The sequence below is a fragment of the Thermobia domestica genome, unplaced genomic scaffold (genome assembly GCF_964235325.1).
Source record: "Thermobia domestica unplaced genomic scaffold, izTheDome1.hap1.1 HAP1_SCAFFOLD_808, whole genome shotgun sequence".
NCBI classification, from domain to species: domain Eukaryota; kingdom Metazoa; phylum Arthropoda; class Insecta; order Zygentoma; family Lepismatidae; genus Thermobia; species Thermobia domestica.
The window spans coordinates 32915-57589 of NW_027656518.1; the positions used below are offsets into that span (position 1 = coordinate 32915).

At 33.2% G+C, this 24675-nt stretch overlaps 1 protein-coding gene across 4 annotated transcripts in view; it reads right to left on the reverse strand.

The window, feature by feature from the left end:
• The window catches only part of LOC145677362 (leukocyte elastase inhibitor-like), a 46156-nt gene that overhangs the window by 18530 nt on the left and 2951 nt on the right, over window positions 1–24675 (reverse strand). For all 4 annotated transcript variants that reach the window (XM_081747881.1, XM_081747880.1, XM_081747879.1 and 1 more), the window contains exons 2-8: window positions 16424–16504; window positions 15362–15477; window positions 9429–9611; window positions 8986–9199; window positions 7584–7804; window positions 5779–5958; window positions 4050–4188 (exon numbers count right to left, since the gene is read on the reverse strand). In XM_081747881.1, coding sequence (XP_081604007.1) covers window positions 4050–4188; window positions 5779–5958; window positions 7584–7804; window positions 8986–9199; window positions 9429–9611; window positions 15362–15477; window positions 16424–16445 — 1075 coding nt within the window. In that variant the 5' untranslated portion in view covers window positions 16446–16504. The remainder of the gene's footprint in view (window positions 1–4049; window positions 4189–5778; window positions 5959–7583; window positions 7805–8985; window positions 9200–9428; window positions 9612–15361; window positions 15478–16423; window positions 16505–24675) is intronic.

Below are 24675 nucleotides of genomic sequence, written 5' to 3' on the forward strand. Positions count from 1 at the left end.
ACTTAACGACCCTAACAATGTTAAGTGAATTGTGTAAATTGTGCAGTTCCTCGGTGTGAAGTTTCCGCCATTCCCCCATTCCCGTCCCTCTTAGGTCCGCATATTCAAATCAGGATATTTCCAAATACTTTCATAATCAGTTCTCCCCTCCGAGTAAGCAACCATTTTTTCGCAACGTCCTATATCTATTTTAACTTATGAAAATCCCTTTCTGAGTTTTCCCACTTGAAATTGTAAGAACCAGTATATGTTGTGAAGCAAATATCTTCCAATACATGGTCACAAAAGCATAACATTTCTAAAATACCTTAAGATTGCAGTTATAGAAATAAAACTTAAGACAAGATTGTTTAAAGTAGGAGTTACGCGAATTAATTTCTTCAGGGATAATATAATATAATAGTGTATATAGAATATACACTACATAAAATTTAAAATAATATTCGTCGGAAACTCAAGATTTACTTATCTAATGGTTGTCTAGCTTTATCCGATTAGGATTAGAAATTAGATTTCTGGGCTTTCCGCATCGATGACTATGTTAGCCCGTCACATATGAGGGGTGACGTTCCTCGGCGATCACATTATCCGAGGAAAGGGAAGGAAGGAAATGGCCTGGGACTTGTATGCTAAATACCATCCCGGCATTTTCTTAGTGTGAATGAGGAAAACTCCAGGAAAAACTCACTCAGGAGGCTGGCCTGAAAAAGCTGTCCACACCGGGAATCGGAACCGCTGGCACCAAAGGCAAGATAGCTCTATCCAAATACGTTACCGAGTCAACCTCATATTGCCTCCGGATAATTGATTTTAGTCAGATTGATGCAGTGTAAACTCTCCACAGATCGATCGTAAACTGTTGTTGATATTCATCAATTCCGTTTTACCTTCCCCTTTCTTGAAAGAGGGTCATCCGTCCAACCTAATGTGTCATTCCGAATCATCTACACTCTTATTAGAAGGGAAAGGTTGTGATTAGCAAGAAAATTTATGACATTCATTAATAAAATTTCTTTTGAACTTCTCACTACTTCCTCAGTTATTATTAAAATATGGACCTTATTACATCTTCTGAACTCTTAATTGCTGAAATTTATCAAATTGAAGCCCTATCTTTTGAAAGTAAACTGAGTACTCCGAAAATATTTTTTCTGACTACTCTGTTCCTAAGTTTGTTGGCTCTAAACAGAGAACTTTTCACATACAAAGACGTCAAAACAAGATAAACCTAATAAATTATGTTTATGCAATAGGCACCAGAGTATGCGAAATGTAATTAATTCCCCCATGATGCATACACCGAATTCATAGTTCATGCATCAGAGTATAAGAAATTTAAATTATTATGGTTCAGACATCAGAGTATGAGAAATCTGAATTATGATCTATTCCTACATGGTGTAGACATCACAATATAAGTCTCATGTACCAATCAGATGGCTTGTTAAGTCATTTAATCAAACAACTTCCCAATTGCTTTACAATAATAGCTAAAAATCTCAATCGTTATCGAACCCAGAGCCACGTACACCATAACCACGCGCGAAAACGTTGCTACGCAGGAAGGACTTATTACCAGAAAGATACTGCGAAAACTACAAAGTGCACATACTGTTGCAAACATGTCTTGTATTCTGAAGTAAAAATATTACTTCCTCTCCAGTAATCCAAGAGCATCTCGCATTGTGTAAGTTCTGGCGAAAACTATGTGTTCATATATTTTTAAATGTGTGTGAATTCTTATATTTTTCAACTATTAATTTAATCACCAGATAATATGTAGGAAATACCGGAAGACACAAAAATCAATTATCAACATTACAACAACGATTACTGGCAATACATGTCTACTTTTCATCTTTTGCATCTTTACAAGTTGAACACCTTGACAAGCTCCTACCCAGCGGGATTCCTGGTGTAATGCTTGTCTTTAATACAAAACCAAAGAGTGGTTGGGATACCAGCTTAACTAATAGATTTAATCTAACATTTTCTCGGTCCTGAAATGGGATGTTATGCTACAATCAATTAAAAACCCTATTTATTTTCTTTGTTTCTTTTCTTCATTGATGCTCATTTATCGAAAGTCTTGAGGACTAAATATTTTCATGTAGTTATCAAGATAAAGAATGTATATAGTTTATGCTTTAGATTCAAAACTCACGTCCAATAATTGCAACATTGATCAAAAGGTGTTTCTAACAAAACACGATAGTAAAGATAATTTTATTTGCTATCTGAAAAGTATAACATAGGATGCTTTCAGAAAACTACTGAAGTGGATTTTAAAATTTATTATTAACTAAATGTGCAAATATAAGACTCCTAAAGTTTTGTCTCTTAACCGTTTAACTTACTTTGAATTAAGTTAAAATTGAAATATTTTTCAAATTCAAGCCATTTATTGTTTCTGCTACTCCAAGTATAAAGAACTTGATACACTGACTTCTGATGATGATATATATATAATCAATATCAATGTTTGTGTGTGTTTGACCTAGCAAAGTTGTTGAATTAAATCACCAAATTCTATATCAAGATCATGATTTTTTTTTTTTTTTTTTAATCTGCTATTTTGATTAGTTTACATATGGTTAGTTTACAATATTTATTAGTGATTAATTAGAAAAATCAATTTTAATTATATGTATATTATTATTGAGTGGAATTTGTAGCTAATGATTTAGTATTTAGTATCTAGAAAGCAGATTTTTGCTCGATAAACTGAAAAACTTTTATATTTAATTTCTCTAGAAATTACTTCAAATGAGTTTCCACACGTCGAGTTTTCTCAATCATTTTCTCGCACTTGAAAACAGTAAATGCACCAGTTAAGATTATTTGCAAACTAAAATTTAAAACCAGCTAACCAAACTTTGAATCAAACATCCAAGAAAGATTCGTTTACTTTAAGGGTATAGGATACTCTGTATACTACAAGAGAAAGAAAAAAGGGCACCTCCCATTTGACACAGGAGGTCCAGAGCTGGACTCTGAACTTGTTAGATTTCGACACATACGGGAAGTCATTTACCATATTACCATAACGCTCCAGCCGTATAACACCTCAGATTTTCCAATGTCCCCATTTAACAGAAGTTGAATGAACACCTAAGCTGCATTGGAATGAGAGTAGAAAGAGAATACTTCCCGCCCCCAACGGAGATCGAACTCAAACTGCCGAGTTGGTTCAAGCTAACTGCATGACTACGCCACCGTGAATATAAAGACACAACAGCAATTGGAAATAAATGCTAGGGCAAGAAAAGTAGGGAAAACAAAACACTTCCTGAAAATCCTACGTCGCTATTTTCCATCGTGACCAGGCACGGAACTTCATATCTAGTATCTAGTGATGTGTGCGGGTTTCAGCGATCCAACGCTGAATAAATATTCATATTACAGTAAGAAACAATAAATGTACGTATTAGAGAGAGAATATATACACTCATGTCCAAAATTATTGTCGCATGTCTGTAAATATGTTGTTGTAAGAATATAATTCGATAACGAACTCGCCCGATATTTCTTATAATGTTAGTATGTGTATAATCGGCAAAGACATATATGTGGCAAATTTCATGTCAAAAGAGCTGTAAATAAGAACAAAACGAAAATAAAACTTTCTTCTCCATTTGGCAACATTTTGTTTTACTCATTCTAATTTTCGTATTTATAATTCTTTAACTATGAAATTTATCACAAATATACATTTCCCGATTATACACATAGTATCAGTATTAAAAGACCCTCCAAAATCATTACCAAATTATATTCTTACAAGAAGACAGTTATAGATGTGCGACAATCATTTTGGACATGGGTGTACCTTCATTTTTTAAAAAAAAAATAATATTCCATATTTCTGTTGAATCATCTATTGGTAGATTCATTACCGAAAAAGAGTTTTTTAGGTTCTTCAGCCTTTGGTAGGCATATTTATCTAAATCATCTTGCATTTCAATTACCTAGTTAGACATTGTAGTTGAATTTGTTGTTTAAAAAAATCCTTCACCTTCTATTATTTCAAGTTGAAATGAAACACCAACCTGTAATAGCAGCAGCTTCTGTTCCTTCCTCGTTGACATCGATCACTGCCTTCTGAATGACGTCAGACACCTTTAAATTAGGTGTTCCGGAAATTCCACTTAAGTCAGCAGCACCAGTAAACACATTTCGGACACCAAGCTGGAGCAGAAAGCATAAATTATTATTAGTGTTAAGCAAATACAATATAACTCTTAGTTTAAAATCCGCGTTAATGTCCTGTAGATTAAAGAAACTAATTATAAAAGCAACTGAAAGATTAGGAAAAAATTAACGAAATGAAGATATGAAAGGGTACGTAGTAAACCGTTAAAACTGCACATATAAAACTCCACCACAAGCTCACATGCACTGTGGTCCCCAGCATTGTTCCACTTAAACTTATTCCCAGTGGCAATTCCTAATGAAATCTCATTGTTAAAAATTAAACTTATTGTTTCAATATAAGGGAAGAAAATTTACCTCATATAACACATAATAATTGTATGCAAGAACTAGATTTGGTAAGTTTTCTTTGCTTAGTTTGAAGTTATAAAAGTTTATTTTACTTTTCTCAAAAGCCGCCACTGTGTATCCCACTATAAAAACTAGATGACTGGGATTTGCTGTAATAAATTTTGCACATAAATCTTAACTGTTTATAAAATAATACCTCTTGACATGTATGAATTTGGATTCTTCAATTATTTGTTAATTTCTTTGAACAGATTTGTATATACACACCGTATTTCAACAAGAATGATCTGATCTTGGACGGTAATAATTACGGAACATGGGATGTGCCAGCAAGGAAATTATTATGTTTGAATGGGCGTGGCCAAAAGTTTCAGAAAATCGCCGTTAGATGTCAGTCAGTGCATCTCAGTTTGCATTCAGTCAGAAGTAAGATGGTGTTCGCTCAAGAGAAGGCGTTGTGTGTGGTGCAGTTATCAAAGACTGAGTCAGTGATTTCGGTTCAGCATGCTTTTCATCGGCGTTTTGGCATTGATTCGCCTGCACCCAAAAACATTCGTCGTTGTATCGCCAATTGGAAGAGAGGATGCTTGTGCAAAGGTTAAGAGTCCATGTCGGCCTCGCACCACTATGAAATGGTGGAAACGGTGGAAATTGTGGTGCTGCTGCTGGTGGACGCTTGTAATAGCATAGCTAAAATTTGAAGATTTTGTGAGTATTTTGCAATTTATCCCATTTTTCTAGTGTATTTATCAATACATTTGTACTTTTAAAATTAGGTCATTTTCTTTTAAACACCCTGTATTAAATAAATCACGCTTGTAGACCAATGCAGTGGAATATTCTTATCCAGCACTAATTTGCATTGCCTCAGTTTCATCCTTGTTTCTAATATTTCTAGGTAATTCATGTTTTTTAAAACCTATCTCTGATCCGCCTATGCCATACTTCGATTCTAGATAACATTCCATCTAGAGAAAAAAATAAGGAAATATTATATTCATATTACCTAGAAGTAAAACTTTAGTGTTTAAGATTACTTCCCAAATGCATTCTATTATAGAAGTTAGTATTGGTTAATTTTGTTATTCAAATTTTAGCCTGTCATTATCTTGCGTCATGTACATTTAACACTTTCAAGTAAATAAATATTTAAATTAAAAATATAATGTACTGTTAGTCTCCCAATCTCTTACAAGTGCTTTCTATATATGGTAAAATGTAAGTATTGGATTCTTACAAACTGCAACGTGACTGCTTACAAATCTGTCAACTTACCTCTTGAAGTGGCTCTACGAGATCCCATTTGCTTTCAATTTTAAAGCGAGGTAAAGAAACTCTTACATTCCTTTCGTGCATATTCTTCAAGATGTTGTCGATAGTTGTAAATTTGGAGACCACATTCTGAACAGTAGAATTTTCGTAAGGAAGCAACACCAACATGTAGAATTTGTCATTCTAAAACAGCAAAAGAATTAAAGTAATAAATACATTTTATATTTCAAATTGGTTTCTTGATATAATCACAAAATCTTGCTTACACCGAGATATGCGTTTCCAAAATTAAAGAGCTCAATCTTTTATTTTACCGAAACTTCTGAAGTTTTTAATAAAGAAAAAAATATACATAATAATTATATTTTTATACATAGTTATTTTGCTTTCATTAAAAATAGAATATTTAGATTCTTTTTTTTAAATTTGAAATTAAAAACTTCATGCACTTTTTTAGTAATACTGATAAAGAAAGATCTTCAAATATTACTTCATTTTGAAATCAGCTGTATATAAAAGTAAAACTATATATCATGTAATAAATCATATCTGTATTTGATAGTATGGTTAGCGTTCTTGTATTTGTAGCGATTTTTATAAACCTATTTTGTTTGAAAAAGGTTATATGGGAGAGTAGATCAGGGCTGCGTGTAGTTTGTTGAATAAAATTAAAATCTCATTGTCTCTAATAACAAGAATTTTAGGAAACCTAAAAATGGATCAAAAGATTGCGATCTTGGACAAGAATTAGTTTTTAGATCAGGGGCCACAAAATTTTTGAACGGACCTTAAGGTTTTTTTTTTTTTTTTTTTTTCGGAATAAGGACATCATACTGAGTTAACTGATAGTTTGAGTTTGGCTGGACTATATGTAGTTCTGCAGATATAAGACGTACAAGAAAATTTTTGATTAAAATATATTGGATCTTTTCATTCAAAAAGAATTACGAGAAATATATAAAATACAGTAACAAGACTAATAATTTCTTTTAAAAAAAGAATTAAAAAAGAAAGATTTCATTGGAAACTGAAAAAGTTATTATTCCCAAAGTTATTCCTGATATGTCATTTTAGATAGATTTTTAATGGCGAATAATGTTCTATAGAAACCTTGTGCTTTTATCACTATCAAGCAATAATTAATAAATTCTTAATGTTCTAACATTTGTAACATAGATTAGTAATTGATTTTCTTCTTATTTCTGTATACGGCTGCAGAAAATGCCTCGTCCACAATCAGATTACTATACAAGTTAATTATAATTACTCCAAATTTTAATTTCATTGCACAAGGGACCAAAGTCTGTAGTACATTTGTAAGGATATGAGGAGGCATAAGTAACAACTCAGTTCTGTAAGTACATGAATTTCCAAGTATTCACAAGAAAAAAACAATCAGGCACCTCAAAAGTTTTGAACGGCCCAAAATCGAGATTCCGTTTTTACGGAATAAGCATCATACTAAGTTAAGTGATAGTTTGGGTTTGGCTACACTATATGCAGTTCTCCAGATATAAGGCATACAAGAAAATTTTTGATTGAAATATATTGGATTTTTGATCCAAAAAGAAGAAACGGGAACGCTTAGCAACCGGAATCTATTATGACTGACAGACATGAGGATTACTCAATTAAAAATTTCTATGAAAGTTCCATTAATTCCAAGGAAATTTTTCCACAGATTCTAAAGGAATGATATTTGAGTTCTATGACAATCTTTTATGTATAATCATGAGGATAATAGCATTAAATAATGCAATAAAGGAATACAGTTCTTTGGGGAAGCTTGAAAAGAAAAATACACTTACATTGTAAGGAAGCATCAGAGCTTGACATTCCATTTCAGGAATATCTGCATATTTCAATTTACGTTCTTGCTTCATCATTTTAACTTTGACTGGCTCTCCTTGATAGCCATTTGGATAGAAATTTTCTTCAGTTGTAAGGTTAGAATTAAATGGATGACTCCACTGACCCTTAAAGTACACAGCATTGGTCAATACTAGTGCAGTGTTTGGAGACAGTGAATCTGAAAATAAGGATTTCTTTTGTTAGCACATTTTATTTTGGAACACACACACACATATATATATATATATACACTACATCAATCCGTAACAAAATTAACTCTTCGCAGGTTTCTGTATTTTAACTGCTATTAAAAAAAAAAGCACAGTTGCATAAATACAAACAATGTATGTAGATTTCCACTGTCTCTAATAATAGTCAAAAATGTGTATTTGCTAACAACATGAACATGGCAATAAAGGGCCTGTCCGATTGCAATGATGTGAACAGCCTTTGGGGAAGATGGCTGAAATTCAGCTCAATTGTAGAAGAGATTATGTAGATTTTATATTACAAAAGCAAATTGTCTTAAAATGGATGGAGCATAACATTAATGTCAATGGAAAATCAATGAAAAGGAAGTAATTCCTCCACTTATCTGAAAAACTATAATAAGGCGATGGCTAATTGAAAGCTTATTGCAAAGATATAATGAAGAGCTTAAAAACAATGTATAACAGATAAGACAAATATGAATAGAACATTGTCAAAAGTCAAGTTTTTTTTTTTTAGTAAAATAAATAATAATAATAATAATAATAATAATAATAATAATTATAATAATAATAATAATAATAACAATAATAATAATAATAATAATAACAACAACAACAATAATAATAATAACAATAACAACAACAATAATAATAACAATAATAATAATAATAATAATAATAATAATAATAATAATAATAATAATAATAATAATAATAATAATAATAATAATAATAATAATAATAATAATTAATAATAAAATATATGCGTCTTCTTCGAATTACCCAGTGCGCCCCACGCGGAGGTTACGTCCTTGAAATATCTCAACATCTTGATTTGAAATCTCCATATTTGATTTAACACGCAACGTGACTTTTGACCTGATTACCTGACACAGTCTAGTCCTTATCGCAAACCGAATAGGCCTTTATAGTAAAATGGAAATCTTAAAACTAGAGCAAAATATATATATGTTAGAAAAACTAAAATAATGGCTATTTAGGTGAACAGGACAACATTTTTATTTATTTTTATTTTATTTTATACTTGATGTCCTGAAGAAATAATATTCACAGCTATCACACCAAACTAACATATACGAGGAAAGTGAATGATTGAATGAGAGAAATACAGAGACAAATAACTTACCTGCGGAAACTACTTCCTTGATGAGACCTTTCGTATTTTCTTCTCCCCAATGATTTATTGTGCTTGCTGCTTGGTTAGGCTTTTCGTAATTAACCTCTTGCACTGTACCGTTGTATGTCCTTGTAATTACATTAACATATTCTTGCAAAGGCTGAAAGTCATCATCAGGAAACAAAGCATTTGCAATGTCCAAAACATTTGTAGAGTTATTATTCTGGAATTAAAAAAGAAGTTTTTGATTATGAATATTGTTATTGAAACCAAAATGAGAAATTTATTCTCGGAGAAAGTCACTAACTCGAGAATTTATTACGTAAGAAAATGAGTAATACTTTGAAAACGTGTTTAATCTGATAAAGAGAATACTGTATATTGAATTTATGTTTAAGCATCTAAGTTTGCAACATATGTTAAGTAATATTAGAAAATATGAAGGTACTTACCAAAATATCAGAGAGAACCTTGGTGTAGCCTAGTCTTGTTGCTTGGATGTTATTTGAAAGTGAAAGACTTTTCTCTAATTCAGTTCTAGAACTTCCTCTAGCACCTTCATTCAACATCAACAAAGCAGTTGTCAAACTCCACGGAGAGACTACCATATTTCCCTGTTCCTTTGAGGACAGTTCCTACAATCAACAATTAAGTAATTATTTCATTAACATGATTTAGTATTCTTTAAAACACGAAATGTAATTGCTGCAGATAAGACGTTGGAACCAAACCAAGTTAAACTCTTTGTTGATGCTTAAAGTTAATAGTTTCTTCCACTAATAAATAAATAAATAAATACACGTACAGCCTGCACATGTATTAAAAGCGATCCAAAGAATTAAATCTAAAGCCACTGGTACAGATGATATTTCAATAACCATGATCAGGAAAATCCTACCGCATGTACTTAATCCACTGACATTTTTAATTACTCTCTTGCCACAGGTACTTTTCCCACAGTATGGAAACTCGCTAAGGTCCGCCCACTTCCAAAATAGAACAACGCTGATAATACTGCAGACTATCGTCCTATCAGTGTCCTTCCCGTGCTTTCAAAAGTTTTTGAATATATTGTAAATGATCAAATTCGGGAATACTTAACAACGAATAATTTATTGGATACATTTCAATCTGGTTTTCGAAGTAATCATAGCACATGTACTGCACTAGTAAACGTAACTGAGAATATAAGATGGGCTATTGATAATAGAAAACTGACGCTCCTTACTCTACTTGACTATAGTAAGGCATTTCAAACAATTGATTTTGACATAGTACTTCAGAAATTATCATTATTGTTTAATTTTTCTGAATCAGTGGTTAAATGGTTTCATTATTACCTTCACGAACGTAAAAAAAGAGTAGTGATCAATTAGGATCACATATCGAAATGGCATTGTATCAACAGTGGAGTGCCGCAGGGTAGCGTACTAGGTCCCCTTCTCTTTGCCCTTTACATTAATGATCTCCCTAAAATTCTCACATATTGTAAATACCATATTTACGCTGATGATTTTCAGTTATATGCTTCTTTTCCCCAACAAGATAATAATGCGATTAAGAAAATAAATACTGAGTTAAACAAAATCAGCGACTGGTCTACGGCTCATGGGTTAAAATTAAATGCAACAAAATCGCAGTGCATCTTAATTGGCTCCCCAAGAATTCTTTCTTCTATTAATATCTATCAGCTTCCAAATATAAAATTGTCCAATACTGTTATTCCATTCTCTACAACTGTCAAAAATTTAAGAGTCATAATAAATCAAAATCTTTCTGGTCAGATCAAATAAATGGAGTTTGTAAGAGAGCATTTGGTGCCCTACATACGTTAAATCGACTAAGAAATTTCTTACCAATATCTTTGAAGATCAAATTTGTCAAGGTACTGGTGTTCCCACATCTTGACTATTGCGACTCAGTATATTCTGATCTAACAGAAAAACAATCAAAGCGCTTGCAAAGAGTACAAAATGCCTGCATTAGATTTATTTTTAATATAACTTACAGGGAACATCTCACATCTTTTTATAAAAAACTGTCATGGCTGACGTTACTTGGAAGAAGAAATTTACATAATCTTACCCTATTGTACAAAATACTTACTACGTCAGAACCATCGTATCTAGTCCGTAGATTTTTATATTTATCAGACTTTCATTCTAGAAGCACAAGACCGCAAGATAATTTCTTGCTCTCCATACCCAGTCACAATTCTGATTCATACTCAAGATCCTTCACAGTAAGTACTACACGCCTCTGGAACAGTTTACCTCAATTAATACACAACGTTTCCACAATTGTCAAATTTAAAAAATCTGTAAATTCCCTTCTCTTAAGTAAAGATAAGGATACTGGTAGCACATGAGGCATCTTCGTTTTACCAGATTATTAAAAACGCACATATGAACACACAATCAATAGGTAACCTATGTTAATTTGTACATCTTATATATATTTATACTTCTAGTACCGCTATATGCAATATGCAATTTTAGGTTTCTCCATGTTATTTTTGATTCCTCTATTGTATATTATTTTTCAATTTTTGTTTTTGAAGTGCTTAACCATTCTTTTTACTTAAGTAGAATATTCTTCTTTTTATGTGGTTCAATACTCTTCTTTTGTAATTGTTAATATTTTCTATATATATTGGTGTTTTTTTTAAATATATCTAATGTATGCACGTGGTTAAGTGCTCGGAGAAGGCTGCAGAGCCTTAACTTCGCCACGTAAAAGAAGTCATAAATAAATAAAATAAATAAATAAATAACCATTTATTACGCAGCTGTAACTGCATTCCGTCTTCATTTCTTGTAAGTGAAATCTATAATGTTTCATGGTATATCCTTTAGTCTAAAGGAGATGGGTGGTTAAGGAAACAACGTTTGTGAAAGAATTGGTAGAATAAGGAAATTGGAGGCAACAGAAGAACTTCGAGAAAATCACAGATACTATGTTGTTCTCCACAAACCCTCATGACCAGGATTACACGAAAGAGCTCTTGCACTAAAGGTGAGTTCTTCACAGAGCCCGCTTAATTACTTTTAAAATGCATATGAATAATCTCCATTGAGTCCATAATATTTTCCATTATTTATATTCACTCATTTATTAATAGTTAGAAGTGAGTAAAAGAAATATAGTTAAAACAATAGGAAATGAAATTATAATAAAAATGATGTATACAATATAATAAGATTATAAATAAATGGAAAATACAGGTAAATTTAAAATGATGGTACAAATATAGTCAGGTAACGGTAGATGAATAATTTGAGAATTATGGAATATCGGATTGCATGAAGAGATGGGAAAGCTGAAGATCTGTTGAGCAAAGTTTAAAAACCTTTTGGTAAAATATTGTGTGACGAGGTTTTTAAATTTTAATATCAACACCTTTTTTTAAAATTAATTAATTACTTACGGTGATTTTTTTAGAAAGAGCATCCTGTACAAACTTAATCAAATCAAATCTTCCAATTTCTACCAACAACATTATTTACTATTCGGAAATTTGCAGATATTCATTGAATAGAATCTGGCTGGCTAAACTGGAGAAGAATGAATAGGATGGTGTGTGACAAGAAAGTAAATTGTAGGTTGAAAGGACGTATACATAGAACGATATTAAGAAAAGCCATAATGTACAGAAGTGAAACGTGAGCAACCACAAGAGTCCAGGGAAAGAAGATGGAAATGGCGGAGATTTGAATGTTAAGATGGATGTGTGTTGTCAGGAAGGACAGCATAAGGAACAATTATATAAGAGGCACTGTTAAAGTAGGGTCCTTAGCTTTCAAGAATGGAGGCTGGGATGGCTAGGACATGTAGAACGAACAAACGAATACTATAAGGGAAAGAATTGGAAAGCGGAGTTAACAGATAAAAGGAAAAGATGATGATCCAAGATGAGATGAAAGAAGATATATACTGAAAATTTCTTCTATATTATATAAAAACAACCTAAGCTGTACGATTAATTAATGATATGATTCAGTTGTATACATCAGAGCACAACATTTCAGGAGCAATTTGGTCAACATTTTTTCTTTGCAATAGAAAGTCAAACAAAGTAAACACCACATGCCTAAAGAAAATTTCGCTCACTGGTATACATACCCTGCTTTATTAAATATTATATATACCAACAACATCTCAAAGGGTATATTCTCGGAACTATGCATAGGAAATTTCAATACTTTGACTTGAAATGAGTAAGACGAGTTTTCAAAGAGAGGTAGTTGTGTTGACTGAACAAAGACAGTTTATTCCAAGCTTAAATTGACAGAATTACGTTAACTTTTACTACTTCATATTCCTGAGGAAATTAATATATTTCACCAAGAGCGAAACGAAACAAAATTAAAATAACTTAAGAGTGAATATACTCCAAAGGAAGTCATTCATTTTTGCCTTCCTGTATCCTGTTACGGACTTATTCAAAAACGAATTATATCAGAAACGTCAAACTTTTGCTTACTGCTCTAAGCATTGCCAAGACATACGCAAGAAAATAAAAGGTTTAATATAGGGAGGATGGATGGGAATTCATTACAAGTACACTAGTAAACGAACAACTTGAAATTCCCAGTACTGTGAGAACTAGCATTCAAAGCCTCAAGATGTTTACTATTATAGATGTTTACTGTTGTTGTGTTTGGTTATTATCCGCGTAATTAATTTCCAATATTCCGGTCCCACTCAACTCCTTTTCTGCTTACCTGTCTTGCCAACGGTAACAGCAGTCAGCGAATGTTATGGATTTATTCAGGAGAAAAAAAGTAACAGGATAGACAAGAGCAAGAAGATTATCTTCAGTTTATCTTAGTTCTTCAAGCTGCTAAAATTAACATTATTGCAGAATGAGTTAACTGAAACAGAATCTAATTGTTCCTTAATACGAAGCACATCAACTATCAAATCACGCTAATCTCCTTATAGATATAGAACTACATTGAACTATACTAGTCACACTGTAGCCGAGCTATGAGGAAAATCCTGAAGGTAAGTTTTGGCTTTCCAAAAGATTTTAAGAAAAGTATTAAAGAAAATATCTTTTTCAATTCTTCTTTTTTTTAATAGCAAATAAACGCAATATTCTATGTTCGTAATTTAAGCACAGAAAAGCAAATTACATATCGAAAACGAAAATTTGATAATTATAACCTCTACTGCTTTCCAATTAAGCAGTTTAGTCGATATATTTAAAAATTAGGCAATAAGTTACAGTATAATGGAAGATACAACTCAGACACACAAAATCAAAATAAATTATACTGGTCACACAAGAACTTGGAAAACTGCTCTGCCATATTGAAAAATTCAGTTATAAAAAAGATTAATTTATGTGAATCTTGTGATGTCAAAAAGTCCAACTGTGCAGAATATAGGTCAAGTTTTATATCTAGCCGAAGCTTACTAACTATATGTCAATATGGCAGACCAGTGTGGGTGATATAAACATGTGCGCCGACTATGTGGGTGCTCCGAGGCTCCAGCACCCATACAAACAATCTTGTGGGCAAGGGCGCCGATCCTGGTGGGGACGAGGGGGACCGGGCTCCCCAAAGCTCATGTGAGCCCCCCATTGTATTTATGAATATACCATATTTGGCATAATTTGAATGCAATTTGTCTTAAAATCCTCATATTTATGCCTTCTGCATCTGAATGCCCCCCCCCCAAATTTACAGAGAAATCGGCGCCCTTGCTTGTGGGTGCGGCACACCCACAGATTTTTAGTTTGATAGAAACAAATTAAAATAAATATTTCTCACTTACCATTATCAAAAGAAATAAGCAATTAAAACATTGAGATGAAGTTAAAATTTCTAACTTCTAAAACATAATTATTTGTTTCAGATGTGTTTGTGCAAAGGTAACAAGAAACACAATTCCCCCTCCCCCCTTCTTTGCCTGGCTCTGGCCTAGTCAAAGGTAGTCTCCACAATAATAAAATAGAACCATATTGTGAATAGAATCGAGCACAGCCCTTTATGACAGTGTTCATAAAAGATTTTAACTATAAGGAAATTAATCAAAAAATACCTAAAGACATAACACGTCCCGCCACTGATATACACCCACATACATTTTGGAAAGTCGGCGCCGTTGGATATAAATATACACACAATATATATCGTGTGTGTATATAGCACCTCTTTCGTTTTTGTCGTCATGACTGCAGCTGTGTGCACGAAATGCTTTGTAAATTGACGAAGTAAGTTGTGACTGGAAATCAGTAAAAATATATATATATATATATATTATCCTAACATCAACGATGTTCTAATTCGATCATTTCAATAGAGGAATATCAAGTATCTACCTATCTAATAGCTGGATGATTATAGTAAAATATGTTTGAAATTTTTTTACTCACCTTTAGCAAGCGAATAGCGAAAGAGTTAGCACCGTCACGTAACTGTCTTGCAGCCACTTCTTCTGGAGCAATTGGTATACATTCAACTGTTGTCTGTGCTATGAGTACAGAGAGCGCTGAAAGAAATTTAATATTAGTAATTAAAATATTATACAAAGAAATCAAGATGCACATTTAGAATGACAAGATATTACCTTTGAAACCCATGTTCCAAGTATCAGAATGTGTCATTAAGATTTTACAAATATTAAGAACAATATGATACCTGCTTCATTTTAATGTTAATTTTCTACTGTCTTATGCCAGGTATAGTTTGAGACCCATACACTAGACACTAAATATGTTAATGTAATTTTTTTAGCACCAGTTCTATGTTCTAGAGCAGTGGTTCTCAACCTACTTCCTATCACGATCCCCATTTTATCACCTTCTCTTGTCAGTGATTCTCTTATAATTTCTAGTTTCTAGTACGCTTGATTTAAAATACTTAATTGATGAGATCACGATATCCATCTGTTTCTATATTAGTAGAATCCATTTCTTGTATATAGTGGATACAGTAACTTCCCTTAAAGCAAACGGATTGAAACAATATTTGGTCAGTTCATTCACATTACAAATGTCAAATCCGATCCGTCATATTGTTTCAAAATGGAGGTCCTTTGAAAATTTTAAGACTTCGTAACTTGCTTAATTTTGGGTCATATGATTAAAAAAATAGGGTTTTCTAATTTTGGTTTTAAAAAAGTTAGAGAGTTGTTAAAAAGTTTTTGAGTATTTTAAGAGGATTTTGAATAATATTTGGTATTAGATTCTAATTATATTTATCTCTTCCGCTTGTCTTCGCGACCCCCGGCTTGAGAAACCCTGTTCTAGAGAAACAATTATCTCTCAGATAAATAATTTTAAAACATCACAATTAATACCTCCTTGTTCATACCTTGTTAAAGGCCATTTCATTCCAAAACCATTCCCAAGTTAGATCTTCCATTAAATCTTACTTTGCATGTTAAAAATGAACTTAATTTAAAAAAAAAAAAAAAAAGAATTGAAGTAGCTTACCTAGAAACAAAATACGCATCATCTTGCTATTGACTTCAGATAAGTAATTCTAGAAGTAATTTATTTAAAAAGAAGAAAATCCTGAAAATAAAGTAGAAAATTATGAGTAATTATCTACTGAAAAAGAATTGATTACGTACATATGCATTCTCTTTTAAATCAACACTTTTAGGCACAGAAATGCCTTAAATAAGTTGGGAAAAGTAACGGGCAGAAAAATGCATTATTATTTTTTTAAAGAAAATGATCATAATCAGTGAATTAGTTTTTTATTGAAAAAGGAAAAAAATTATCCTGTACAAGTGAACCAACTGATTATTTTCAATAGCAAAGTAATGAAATAACTTGAACATAAAATAATAATAATAATAATAATAATAATAATAATAATAATAATAATAATAATAATAATAATAATAATAATAATAATAATAAGAAGAAGAAGAAGAAGAAGAAGAAGAAGAAGAAGTAATAGTAGTCTTGGAACCAAATAGGTATAACTATTGACAAGCTCCCCAAATTAAAATAGATTTCGCGAAACAATTTTTGTTTTCAACTAAAGCACTGACTATAGTTTTAAGAAAATACACTAGACTTTCTCTAATCCGGCCATTTCTGGCACATATGGGTGCTGGGTTAGCGGAAGTGCCGGATTATTGAGTGTCTGGCATACAGTATATAAAGCATACGTACAGCATACGTAAAGAATACCTACAGTATATAAAGCATTGCTTAACTAAGCATTGTTGCGTATGTGCACAATAATTCATTGTGTACGTGTTATTGTTTGGATGTGCGCCGGATTAGCGAGAGTTTAGTGTACACATCAATCCAGAAAATTATCCCATCTTCCCTTCCCCCAAAAAGAAGCTTTGCCACACAAAAAGTGAACAGAAAATAAGTGTGCTGTAAAAAAAAAAAAGAAAGAAAAAAGAAAAAATCGCCTCTATGCAAGATCCATATCGCCATGACAATCCAGAAAATGTATATTAAGCATTCAACAGTTCTAAGCAGTGGCGTAAGCAAGGAGCTTTTAGGAGTTCCCCTTCTCTTTGAGCAAGATATTACGCAAAAATAAAAATATATATGATTAACATGTGTATTCAAACATTTTAAATTATATGAGCTTGAACCTCCCCCACTAACTTACTTCTGCGTACGCCACTGGTTCCAAATATTGAAAAGTTAAATGAAATCCTTAATTAAACCTTCGCAATGTTGTGTTCTGAAGGCTGAGGAAGACGAATAATTACTAATAAAAGGGAATGCTTATAAAATAATGGATGGAATCTAATGAATTGATGAATTGTGAGAGGAAAAGGGAAAACCGTAAGATAACTATTTTCTCCATAGCAAGCTCATATTGTTTGAGATCGAAATAAGGATCTCTCGCACAAGAAATGAGCGCGTTTTTTTTTTTTTTTTTTTTTTTTTTTAAGTTGACTGATTAACCGAATGTTCCTCAGTAACATAATTTTCCTAATTCCCAGTATTTACTTCATTTCACTTTGTTCCATTAACTTAAGGACAGAGATACAAACAGCCAGAACAGTTAGAATTCCAAATATTTCAGTTTAACGTAACACAATTATGCTCGTTATTCTAAGGGAGATATGTGATTTGGGCAAATGAATGATGACAGAATTGGTGGAATGGGAATTGGGAGGAAACAGGACTACCCCGAGAAAACCCATCTACATGGACACGATGTTGTCCACCACAAACTTGGCCGGGGATCGAACCAGAGATTGTTAAAATTCCAAAGATTTTTCCATAGGGAAGCGAACCCTGGACCACGTATACCAAAGGCACACGTGCTAACCACTAGACCAACAGGGAGGGTTAGAGCAACTATCAGCACCCACGTCAGCTCCAGAGTAGCTTCATTACTATTTAAAATATAAACATTTATTTTTAAAAATAGAATGCCTCAGAGTGCTATAAGTTAGTTATAGTAAAGTAGATGTATGGTATTATTAATTTTAAAAGAATGATAAGATTGATAGGTGGGGCCTTAACGTGTGCGGCCCTAGACAATTTAGAAATAAATCTTAAAAGGCACGATTTTAAATCTAATACCCTATCATGAACAACAAAGGCGAGGGAAAGGACACTCAGAAAGGCCTAAACACTGCCAATACAATTTCGTTGTGCTTTTTTTTCTTTAAATAATGATATATTTTGTTAGTGAAAGATTAAAAAAAGTACAACTACAGAGGAAAGATGGCAATCCTTTTCATAGAATTCAATATCGAGCTTTAATCTCAATAAATTATTTTGCAATTCCAGTGCAACTAGCTCTTTTATCTTTGTGTCTTGATTTTCCTTCTGCATTTGTTGAATTAAAAAAAATAAACTTCTTTCCACCTTTAATGATAAGGAACTCGTTTGTGATAAAGGCAAGAACTATCATATCCAAACTGTGATAACTAACTAAATGAAACAAGTGTTCGCTACTGTTCGAGAATTGAGTTCTTGTATTTGACAACAATCAAGCAACTCATGCTGGGATATGTTTGACCATTTGCTTTAGCACTGTCCATGTGACAAACTAATACGACCTAAACATGATTTATGGATGTAGTATTGAAATAGGTCAACTTAATAAATTTAACTACCATCATCATGAAGTCTGTTTCCAACAATATATATATATATATATATATATATATATATATATATATACTAAATAATATAGTTATGAGAGATTTTGCCGCTCCGTAATCGAAGACCCTCCTAGTAATCGTAGGAAAGTGAATACTGGTGAGAAACATTTCCGATATATGTCCTTTTTTAAAACCACTAGATCACTATGAATGGATATTTTGTATAATTCTTACTTCTCTTTTGTATAATTCTTATTCTTACTTCTCACTATTATGCTCATGCTAATCGATTCCTTGAAACATTATTTAATCAGTCTATACCGTAGTATTTATGTTGTGTCTGCGAGACATGAATCAAATGTAACTTCACTTTCACCACAGTTATTTTAAAATGATGATGTATTCCTTACAAACACAGAAGCGACACGTGTCAAATTTCCGGTAGAAGACCTTCAATAACAAATTCTCTCATATGTTCAGGAAATAACTCCTCTTATAAAAAAGAAAATTTATTGTCACTTCCTGCACTTATATTAAGAGTGCGGAAACACTTGTCTTGAGAGAATTCAGAGTTATTTTTACCTACCTTCATTGTTTAAAGTTTTGACTTTTGGACATCATGTTAATATAGGAAAATACATCAAGATGTCAAATCAGGTTTCTGTCAAGCAACCGAAAGTTCCAGATTCAATCGTATTCTAATAATAAATATTGTAGCTAAAGTCAAAACAATGCCTTAAATTCTTTCAACACGCACTTTATTATTGCAGATTGAACAAACAGAACAAAGGAAATAATTTTGTTCTCTAGCAGTAGTGATTATTTCAGGGATGAACGCAAGGAGAAGTTTTCCCTACGGAACCGTATCTCCTATTGTCCTCAATATAAATTATCGTTAATTTCGTACTTGTTACTTGCAGTGTCTTGAAATTCTCCTACCGCCTTTCGTATGCGTGGTCCCGGGTTCGATTCCCGGTGGGGGTACAGTTAAACAAAAAGAGTGGTTCGGATTCCTCTATAATCTGTAAGTCCCGTCTCCCTTAGCCGCCCAGGCATAATCGCGGACGTTAAACTCAAACAAACAATTCTCCCAGCCACGGGAGAAATTTGAAATCACTACGGTCTAGGAAAGCCGTCGATTTTTTTTTTTTTTTTTTTTTTTTTTTTTTTTTGTGGCTCCAGTCTAACTTTCGGGAGGACCTTTAAACTTGAGAAAAATACAATGGATTGAAGAAAACTTTAAAAAAAAAATCATAAAGACCCAGGTCTCCCGTCATTTGTTGGACTTCTTCCACCCCACCCTCTTATGGACAGCTCGGTTCTAGAACAGTGTTTCCCAATCTTTTTCAGTTATTGGCGCATTAATAATGTAATTTAAATCCTATGACAGACCTATGAAAATTTAACTATTTTCTATTTATTTATTTATTTATTTATTATTAGCAAATGCCAAGTTACTTTGTATTTTTTTAGTTATGAAGACTGGTTAGATTAAAGTTTAGCGTCAATTTCAACACCGTGGCTATATAAAAAGTGGATTTAAAGTTTAAGATTGAACCCGAACCATCATAACGCATTGAAATTTCAAAGCTCTCTTACCGGGAATCAAACGTGCACCAAAGATGTGCGGGCTAGTAACTAGACTAGAAATAAGTTGTACAGCTTGTCAAGAGAAATAAGTTCACTAATGTGTCCGTGAAATTTCCAATGTATTAGTTGCATATTCAAGAGATTCGACTGCAAAACCCTGTACCGGTCACCCAGTAGTGAAATTTCAGATTTTGCTAGAGGAGGGCAAAGTTCTGCACTTGCATAAGAATTTAAAGTTTTTTTTTTTTTTTTTAATAGATATATTACTTATACTTTACAATTAATTATACGATATTTATTTCTCAAACTCACGGGGGCAATTTTCCCCTCCTGTCCTCCCAAATGCTCCTGGGGTTAACCCAACAAGGTTAAACCAATATCCTCCTACATCACTATTCTTGTTCTGTACGATACGCATTAAGCTAAATAAAGAATTGTTCAATCAAATATCAGGACTGTACTGTGGCATCCTCGACCACTCTCCATTTTCCATCCACTTTTGTAAACCTATATTACAATTTTCTACTAAACTAAGCGTTCTTCACAACTCAATAACTCTTTATAAATAACTTATTTAAGGCGCCCTAATTTATAATCTAAGATATAAACCAATTTTATCTAATGTTTATAACAAACTAATACTCAAAGATACCCGTCCCTCAAGAGTTTGGGCATACATTCGCAAATGATTTCATGGGCAAGACATGCGCCCTAATAGTCACCCGTGGGCACTCTTGCTAGAACTAATTATTTATAGTGCTAGTAAGTGTTCTTAACTGTAGTGAAGGCAGTGTACGCAAGGGAATTTCTACCTATCCCTTGTGGAATGTACGTTTAAAAAAATTACTATATTAAGATGCATATATGAACTTCAGACCTTGAATCCCCCTTGACGAACTTCTGTGTACACCACTGAGTGAAGAAGATCGATTGGCAATGAGATTCTACACTACGTTGGTTTATGTCTCATAGCTTCAATGCTAAACTCAAACAAATAAAACAATCACGTTAAATTAATGCAAAGATCGATTCATCTAATTAGTTGTTTTGTTGAAGGAAATCATGTAGTTTAACGTTAAACGATTATGCCCTTTGGACTAAGCGGATGGATGATTAAGGCAAGTGTATGACAATATGCAAGAATTGGTGGAATGAGAATATGGGAGAAAACGGGAGAACCCCGAGAAAATCAATGCACACGATGTTGTCCACCAAAGTTTACTTACCCAGGGATCGAACCACGTACCAGGGGTAAGCGCTGCACTATTAAGCCACCGTGCTTCCTAGTTGTTTTGTTTTGTTGAATGTTACCAGAGCTCGTGTTCCAGTGAAAACCTACTCTTTACTAGATTACAAGCCATAATTCTCCAGTTTTGAAATGCAGTTTTACGTCCCACGTACATGCCGACTAGGCTAAAGGAGACGGTGATGATGAGAAATGAATGAAATGAAGAAAGTGGGAGGAAATGGGTGAACCCCGAGAAAACCTAGGAGCACGGTGCTTGTCTACCTCAAAGTTCATTTGGTGTGAGCTTGGATCGAAGCACGGACCCCACGCACCAGAGGTGAACGCTCTACCACTGAGCTACCGAGGTCCTATGCAAGCCATAATCCTATTAAATGTAATTAAGGGAGAATTCTCCTTTTCGTCTCTTGCTCCTCCCTCCCTCCCTACAAAAGAGTTAAGGTCAATCTACACCATAAAAGATCTTGTACAAGATCTTGTAGCTGTCATAAAAAAAATCTTGAAACCCTACCATATTTCCCCCGTGTAAACATAGTCTTGATAGGGTCATAAAACATTTTTTCCATCTTGCAAGAAGTTCAACAGTGTCCAACTTTTTGGGCCGTCTTGCTTGCTACCTGCTATCGCCCTCCTGCTGACATAAAAGAAAATCCAGTTGCGCCGCTTCCGAAACAACGGTTTCTTTTGGGCTGGAGGGGGAAGAGCCAAAATACACATTTTTACGACTGCCAGGGAAAACAAGTGTCTCTTCTTTTGTTAACAGCTCGGTTCCATGAATGTAGGCATCGAAATAATTTAGCTTCCTCACAGATATGAAAATAGCATTCTGAATTCAGTATGGTGCTGCAAGCTAAATTCTGTAATCACAGCAGCTTTAATCGAAGTTATTATCTTTCAGAATTACTAATTTTCATAATAATAATAATAATAATAATAATAATAATAATAATAATAATAATAATAATAATAATAATAATAATAATAATAATATGATGATGATGATGATGATGATGAGTCATTTACTGAACGAGGTTTGTTTACAACTAAAAAGAACAAAGGAAGGAAACAAAAGCCTGAGTAAGTACAAGTTATTATAACATCAATTAAATATTCCTTTAATTACCGATTACTTTAGTATAACTCGCTTTAAGTTTAATATATTAGTAACATGTTAACGTGACTTATGGTTGATGATGAGATAGGTGATAGTGGTTGAATAAAGTTGGATGCAACAGGAGAATCCCAAGCACACAGTGTTTGTCCACCAAAAGCTCACTTGACAGTGGCTGAAATTGACCTATGGACCAAACGCGTAAGAGTTGAGCGCTCTATTGGGTCCAAGTGCTTTTTGTGAAACACTGTGAAGGGAGGGAATCAATTTTGTGAAGATAGGCGAATAGCACAGAGAGTTGAGGCACCAAATGTGATGGAGGGGGAGTTACTATCAGTCAACTTCACTAATTTTTACTATGCATGCAGATTCACTAGCTTATCTGACCTACTTTTAAGCGCGTAACGTTCCAGTTTTGGATGTTCGAAATCTGAAAATATCGTGTTGATAGGTTTTCGCCATAAATACTTTCAATATAGAAAAGTAATTCACGTGAAATATATTTACGACGTTAGAAGGTCCGTGGCATTATTTACATCTCATAGTTTATAAAAGGTATAAATAATACAATGTATATATGTACTGTATGCTGTAGACTTATAACATGAATAAAGGTTTGCAATTTTATTAATAGAGGCCGCGATGGCTCAGTGGTAGAACATTTACCTCTGGTGCATGGGGTTCTTGGTTCGATCCCAACTCGCGCCACGTGAGCTTTCTGGAGGACAAATATCGTGTGCATGTTTTTTCTCGGGATTCTCTCGTTTCCTCACACTTTCTTCATTTCACCATTTCATTCATTTCTCTTCATCACTGCCTCTTTTAGCCTAGCCAGCATAACCGTGGGATGTAAAACTTAGAGATTTCATTTCATTTTTGGAGTAGTGACTTCGACTTTATTCAGCGGAAAGTCAAAGTTTGGTTTGGAAAAAATCATCGAAATTAATTTTATTTCTTCGGAAAATTCGATTACGCCGTTTTAGTGTTTTAAGTTCTTCTAATGTCCTTTTAACACGCAACCACCTAGTTATGTTACTGCATGTAAAGTATTGCTTAAATTGGAGCTTTTGTACAGGGCAACTGTAGTTGCTTCCTCTAAAACTGTAGTTGCTTCCTCTATTATTAAATAATGAGTTACATAGCCCTATTTTAGATATCGTATTTGAGACAAGAGATTAAATTTCCAGTAATTCTTTCACAGAAATATTATCATATAGGAAATTTTGTCACGGTTATTTTTCACCTTTGTTGAACTAAAAAGAGGCAAAGCATAAGCGTCTTTAAATATAGCCTTATGGAGCTATTGAGAAGTGAAACATGGATGGTGGACGGCATTTTTTCAATGGTTCCTAAAAAAAAGAATCACGTATATGTTATTTGAGGTAAGACTTCCTTCACTAGGTGTAGGCCTACGCCTTAATGCACTGCAACACACAAAATTCATATGAAGAACTGTTTCGTGTGGTGGTGCATCAGTGCAATGAATTTAGTAAATATCCAGACCTGTAACTGTGGTTATGGATTTCAAGATAGAGGAAATGCGGCTGTAAAAGCAACTTTTGGAAATTCAAGTCGTATACACCGTTGGGTTTTTCATCTGACTCAGTCAACATGAAGGAAGGTCCAAGAGCTTGGACTCACAGAACGGTACAAGAGCAATGAAAATATTCGTCTATTTTGCGATAAAACGAATGGATTG